Genomic DNA, 7,500 nt, shown 5'->3' with positions numbered 1-7,500 from the left:
ACACACACATACACAGACACACACACACACAACATGCACGCCGTACTCTTTCTCTCTCTCTCTCACACACGCACACACACACACACACACACACACACACACACACACCTTAATGATGGATAAACGGTCTCTTCCCTCAGCATGTGAAAACACTTGCAAGACGTTGTTGTTGTTGTTGTTGCTGTTGTTGTTGTTTCATTTATTTCATTTATTATTTAGCAGGGACAGTGCACAATATACACGTACAATTGAGCCAGATTATAGCCACACGGCTAATTTTCATCTGTAGTCCCTGGATAGGAATTGGTGTTCAGCTAAAAACAAAAAGGATTAAAATAATATTAAATTAAAATAAAATAATAATACAAGAATTTGATAATACAATTAAAAGGTGCCCAATATGCAAATATAGGCCCACAATAGATAAATTACTAAAAATGTTCACATTGCTGCCTTGTTTTTAGCCATTTCTTGAGACCTGATGTAAAACTACTGAGTGTTGATGATGTTGATGTTGGTAACACTTTACTTTACGGATCGCTAATAAGGTGTTAATTTCATACTAATTTCTCAGTAATTTCAGTCTAATTTTATGGTAATAACTGCTTGTTATTAGTAATAACAGCAAAATAACCATATGGTTTCCAGTGCAATTACACTATAATTTATCATTAATAACAGCAAAAATAACCATACAGTTTCCAGTGCAATTATGCTGTAGTTTCTAGTTAATAGTAGGCTAATGGAAACAGCTACTGTGTCATCATGTGGTAGGTATGACAGTAACTAAACGGTATCAGCCGAAGTAGTTTCATACTAATTAGGCTACATCAGGGCCGTAATGTGCAATATTTCCTCTTCCTATGTTATTGCATAGAAACGACCACCCAAGCATCCTTGTATTATTTCTGCTTAATTACCTTGTAAACAATTGAGTAGTTATATGGAAATAAGATAGAATCAGGGCCGTAAAATGCATTATCACCTATTCCACTCAATTTTATGGAAATTAGGCCTACATATTTTCATGGTCTTAAAATGTCTTATTTCTTATTTCCACTCAATTACTTAGTTATTATCATTTTTAATACAATATAGACTAGCCTACTATGAAGTGATTCAAGTACACAGACAAACACATTGTGTGAAAAACTTTATTTATTTTTCCAATCAGTTATGAGATTCATGTTCACTGATGTGAGGTTGTCAATCTGCCACCATCCAGAGGAAGTCCTGTGAACACAAACAAACAAACAGAGAAGTCAACTGCAAGACCGGTTTCACCACGTTTATTTTTTATGTTATCAATTCACCATCGCTAAATTTGCTTCTGAAATGCAGTACCATGTTAAATGCACGTTGTAAATCTTCCTCAGGCTGACATCGTTGCTGATTTACAAAGGCAAACTCTAGCTAGCACCTAGCTTCAGTCATTGAAAACATGGTGGGCAGAGCTAGCTAGAACTAGTGGTTTCCGTGTACCTCTGTAGGCTATGCCATTTCAGCACAAACACGGCTGATAAGACGTGTTTGCAATGTATACAGTTAAAATCCTTCAATGCTCAGAGACAAAATGAAAGCAGGTTAAAGCTAGAACTACATTAAAAGTTCGTTGTCAGGACGCTTACCTTGCCTGGCTCTGCTGCACTGAAGTTGAACTAGCTCGCGGTGGCGGCGAGTCCTGTTGTTGCTAGGCAACGAAAGTTTGGTTACTGCAGAACAGGAGCGTCCCAATCAGTATACTTCTGTACTTCAAGCACACTCGTTCTAGTTGTACGCTGCCCGCTCTGCTTGCAGTATGGCTCAGAGACGCTGACGTTGTTTAATTGAGTACCCTGACACACAAGGGTGGAGTTTGAGACGCACCACACAGTGCTTTCGCACGCAGGCAGCAACCAGGTTAACTTTCAAGGTGAGCTAAAATGGTCTTGATGTTGATTTCATCCACTTTCAATCGTCGAATTACTTTAGCCTTATGCAAACATGTTTTATGAGTTAGTGTTAGGTTTATGTTTGTTCTGGAAATGAAACGGCATACAGAAGTGCCTTTACAATGGAAACCACTAGCTAGCTCTGCCCACCATGTTTTCAATGACTGAAGCTAGGTGCTAGCTAGAGTTTGCCTTTGTAAATCAGCTATGTTGTCAGCCTGAGGAAGATTTACAACGTGCATTTAACATGGTACTGCATTTCAGAAGCAAATTTAGCGATGGTGAATTGATAACATAAAAAAATAAACGTGGTGAAACCGGTCTTGCAGTTGACTTCTCTGTTTGTTTGTGTTCACAGGACTTCCTCTGGATGGTGGCAGATTGACAACTTCACATCAGTGACCATGAATCTCATAACTGATTGGAAAAATAAATAAAGTTTTGCACACAATGTGTTTGTCTGTGTACTTGAATCACTTCATAGTAGGCTAGTCTATATTGTATTAAAAATGATAATAACTAAGTAATTGAGTGGAAATAAGAAATAAGACATTTTAAGACCATGAAAATATGTAATTTCCATAAAATTGAGTGGAATAGGTGATAATGCATTTTACGGCCCTGATTCTATCTTATTTCCATATAACTACTCAATTGTTTACAAGGTAATTAAGCAGAAATAATACAAGGATGCTTGGGTGGTCGTTTCTATGCAATAACATAGGAAGAGGAAATATTGCACATTACGGCCCTGATGTAGCCTAATTAGTATGAAACTACTTCGGCTGATACCGTTTAGTTACTGGCATACCTACCACCTAACTACTATGATGACACAGTAGCTGTTTCCATTAGCCTACTATTAACTAGAAACTACAGCATAATTGCACTGGGAACTGTATGGTTATTTTTGCTGTTATTAATGAGAAATTATAGTGTAATTGCACCGGAAACCATATGGTTATTTTGCTGTTATTACTAATAACAAGCAGTTATTACCATAAAATTAGACTGAAATTACTGAGAAATTAGTATGAAATTAACACCTTATTAGCGATCCGTAAAGTAAAGTGTTACCTTGATGTTTGTGTGTTAGCATGTGGCGGCCAGCTCTGGCAGTGGTAAGGACGACCTGGAGCGCCTGAGCGCCATCCTGGAGGCCGTACCGCACACGCACACACACACACACACACACACACACACACACACACACACACACACACACACACCTTACTGATGGCTAAACGGTCTCTTCTCTTCCCTTAGCATGTGGCAGCCAGTTCTGGCAGCGGTAAGGACGACCTGGAGCGCCTGAGCGGGATCCTGGAGGCGGTGCCACAGGTGCGCTACATCTGTCTGGACGTCGCCAACGGATACTCGGAACACTTCGTGGACTTTGTCAGGAGGGTCCGGGAGAGGTTCCCAACACACACCATCATGGTGAGAGCATGAAAAACCCGGACAAACAGACTAAAAAACACACACCATTGTTTCGTTTGTGTTGTGGGTTCTTCAATAAACACACCGGTACTTGAAGAGAACAGTCTTTACATATTAAACTGGTTGCACTTCATATTACAGGCGTACACAACTGTGTTACTACTACATTGTACTGCTCTGAACACTGTATGTTCTAACACTAGGCTTTTATATAATGCACGGGCGCCACCTATCTAGCTCATAGGGAATTACACCATTCAGGATGACCAATCAATGGTTCATATCATTACAACCATCATTGTGAGAGTTAAGTCCGCTCAGCACACCAGGGGCCTGTACTAAGACGCTGGTTCAGGAGTCATCCTACGTACTTCTGCCAAAGGATTAGCTCCACTATGCTGCCCTACAAAGCGAAAAGGGAGTAACTGCGCAGAGCTCCAAACTGAGTAAAATTACTTCTAAATGATACTGCAATTCAGTCTAAGTAGTTTTGGGGAGATTATTGACATTCAGCAGTTTTGTTACTTTATATTACCACCTTTTGTGCAGATGAATCATTTTATTTAAATTTAAAATTTTATATATATGTCATTAAAGTCATAGTAATCGTAGTTTTCCACAACAACGCAGTTACTGCCTTTTTGCTTTGTAGGGCAGTATGGTTGTCTGGCCTTGCTTTTCTGTGGAGTGTCTGGAGCGGTAGGATTTTTATGCGCAATGCCCCCCATCTAATCTAATCAGAGAACAGCCAATAAGCGAATAAGCGCCCCACGTGGGGGGGAAAGGGGGAGGACGCTCGTGACGATGACGAAAACGCCTGCGTCAATGGCTCTGGTCTGCGCTATATTGTTGTTGAGTAACTGCCAGCGATTGGGTGAGAGCTGTCCAATCATTTCAAACCATAACTGAGTGCAAACTTCCCGCTTCCTGCAATCGCGTCAGATCACACAAACTCCAGACCATGAATACGAAATGAAATGGTAGTATTATGGGATGGTCAGGACCAGGCTAGGTTCAGGAGTAAACCAGGTTAAGTTAGGAGGCAAATCATCTAATAGAAGAGCCTGGAGTCCTCATTTCCTTCAGAAAAACTCCATTAGGGCTCTTCTATTAGATGATTTACCTCTTAACTTCACCTGCTTTACTCCTGAACCAGCTTCTTAGTACACATGGATTGCAAAATTTGTTTATAACCTGACTGCGCGAAACTATCTGCGCACAACTCAACCTCTGATTGTTGCAAACCGTTGTTGGTAAAAAAAAAAAATAGCGCACGTAGTTGGCTGCCAGTGTCTTGCCCCTCCTCATGACGACATGTTTACAAACATTCAGAACCCATGTATAGGCCACAGTTCTGCCAAAGTGCGTAGCACTGCTCTGCAGATTAGCCTGGTTTTACCAGACCACATTAATGACTTCGTAATTCATTTTATTTTTGGTCTGGATCCTTGATGCCCTCGAGGTCAGCTCTGGTTTGAAAATAAGCTCTGACCAATAGCTGACAGTTCACATTCGTATGCTATTATGCTCCCAAGTGTGTTCGCTTATTGGCCGGTAAACGACCGGTAAACGACTGAAAACCCTTCCCAGAGAAGCGTAATCAGACTAGGGCTGGGCAATATGACGATATATATCGTTACCGTGATATAAAAGTGTATATCGTGACCTTTCTCCTATATCGTGATAGTAATTTTATCCATTTTATACAATTGAATATCATTCAATTGCATTTCATGTTGTCACAATACACACTATAAGTTAATGTAACTGTAAAAATAAGAATTAAAGGATCCATTTTAAAGAATGGTTGTGTTGCGACATGAATTAATAAAGAGCAACTAAAGAGAATAACTGAAAACGTATGTAATTGTGCTATATCGTGATATATATTGTTATCGTGATATAAAGTAATCCATATCGTGATATTGGGTTTTTTTCCCTATCGCCCAGCCCTAAATCAGACCATTCGTGAATTAGGAAGTACACGTAATTCAAAATGAATGATCTGGTCTGTCAGGCTAGGTGCAGATGTCCGCGGATGTCCAGACGTCTGCGCTGGTGTGCATGGTGTTATAGAAAGCAGTGGAATCGAATTTTGGCAGAGCAGGGCTCCACACATAGGGCTCGTTCGTGACAACGCAATAAGATTTTTGCTAGGCAGTGGGCATGCGCACTTTGCCAGATTGATGCATTCTGGTTAGAATTTTCTAACCACAATGCATTAAACTGGCAAAGTGCACATGCCCACTGCCTAGCAAAAATCTTACTGCGTCGTCACGAGCCTATTGTTGGGACTGTTGCGCGGAAGCCCTAAAGGGAGATTCACACCTCGCGTAACTAGGCGTAACCTCAGTCATACCTCACTGTTGTCGATGGCGTGCGCTGTCACGTGACCCAAAATGACGAAGGCTGCCAGAGTGGAGTTGATGTCAAACGTTCCCGTGGCTTTCACTGCCAATGCACAGGCTAGAAGTAGTGAACTCTGCATTCCAATTAGTTACTCGCTTACTCGCCTCGCTCGAAGTTTAAATATTTTCAACTGGGAACCCGCCCACATCGCATTGCTTGTACAGTACTCGCCTCCTCGTCTCCTCGTCTTGCTGGAACACAGACATTCTATTGACTTCATTCGCTGGTACGAGGTGACAGGAGAGATGGTGGAGGAACTGATTCAGCTGATTAATGTTATTTTGTTTCCCATGATTCCTCTGTGGTCTTGGTGGTGTGTGTGTGTGTGTGTGTGTGTGTGTGTGTGTTCTGGTGGGCGGAGCAGGCTGGTAACGTGGTGACAGGAGAGATGGTGGAGGAACTGATTCTCACCGGAGCCGACATCATCAAAGTCGGCATCGGACCAGGTGAGATTCCACGTCAATATACTGTTGGCCGTGTTTGTGTGTGTGTGCGTGTGTGTGTATGTGTGTGTGTGAGCGGACATTATCATAGTCGGCATCGGACCAGGTGAGTTTCTGTGTCAACATAGGCCGTGTGTCTGTGTCTGTGTGTGTGTCTTTGTCTGTGCATGTGCATGTACGCGCGTGTGTGTGTGTCACTGTTTATGAAAGTGAAGAGTCCTAACCTTGCTAGGTCGAGTAACACCCATTTTCACTAGGAGTATCCCATCATGTATTACATTTAGAACTAGTTATTGGACACACTTCACAACAGCGGGGAAGCGTTATTGCTTTCTCCACGGAGGCGGCGCATCAGAGAAACGCGAGGCCACAAGCCCAGGCCGAGGATATTGGAATGCACCCAGTACTGTATGTCCTTGACCCCTGACCTCTGACCTCTTGTGTTTGACCTTCAGGATCGGTGTGCACGACGCGGATCAAGACCGGCGTGGGCTACCCACAGCTGAGCGCCGTCATCGAGTGTGCAGACTCCGCCCACGGACTCAAGGGACACATCATCTCAGTCAGTATTCAGACACACACACAAACTCTCTCTCACACACACACAAACTCTCTCACACACACACACACACACACGCACACACACACACACACACACACACTCACACACACAAAAACACACACACACACACACACACACGCACACACACACACACACACACGCACGCACACACACACACACACACACACACAAACCGTAATATGTAATATGGTCGTAAGTATCTGTTGGCTAGAAAATTGTACATGTAACAGGTGGAAATTTGCCCATATTTTACGGCTTATGTGTGTGTGTGTGTGTGTGTGTGTGTGTGTATGTGTTCATGTGTGAGCATGTGCGTGTTGCTTGTGTATGTGTGTGTGAGTGTGTGTGGGATGGGAGGTGGTCAACGAGCATGTGTGTGTAGCTCGTGTGTGTGTGTGTGTGTGTGTGTGTGTGTGTGTGTGTGTGTGTGTGTGTGTGTGTGTGTGTGTGTGTGTGTGTGTGTGTGTGTGTGTGTGTGTGTGTGGGATGGGAGGCGGTCAACATTCTACTCTGAGAGCGGTAGGCCTACTATGTAGTGATGCCTGTAATGACTCAGCATGATTTAATCTTATTGGAAGAGACATAAATAAATGAGTTGAGTTGAAGTTCCGGATTCCTCCACACGGGGGCAGCAGTCCTCTTCCCCAACGCAGCAGCAAACAGCAGATAGATGTGAATTGTATAAACATTGGTA

The 7,500-nt window shown here is 42.5% G+C and overlaps 1 protein-coding gene across 2 annotated transcripts in view; it reads left to right on the top strand.

Moving 5' to 3' along the window:
• gmpr (guanosine monophosphate reductase) overlaps nt 1-7,500 on the top strand; it is a 35,423-nt gene that overhangs the window by 23,215 nt on the left and 4,708 nt on the right. For both annotated transcript variants that reach the window (XM_063186074.1, XM_063186075.1), the window contains 3 exons: nt 3,198-3,371; nt 6,145-6,226; nt 6,679-6,785. In XM_063186074.1, coding sequence (XP_063042144.1) covers nt 3,198-3,371; nt 6,145-6,226; nt 6,679-6,785 — 363 coding nt within the window. The remainder of the gene's footprint in view (nt 1-3,197; nt 3,372-6,144; nt 6,227-6,678; nt 6,786-7,500) is intronic.

Source organism: Engraulis encrasicolus, chromosome 20 (genome assembly GCF_034702125.1).
Source record: "Engraulis encrasicolus isolate BLACKSEA-1 chromosome 20, IST_EnEncr_1.0, whole genome shotgun sequence".
NCBI classification, from domain to species: Eukaryota; Metazoa; Chordata; class Actinopteri; order Clupeiformes; family Engraulidae; genus Engraulis; species Engraulis encrasicolus.
The sequence above is the reverse complement of the archived record's forward strand: the minus strand, read 5'-3'. Positions and strand labels throughout refer to the sequence as shown.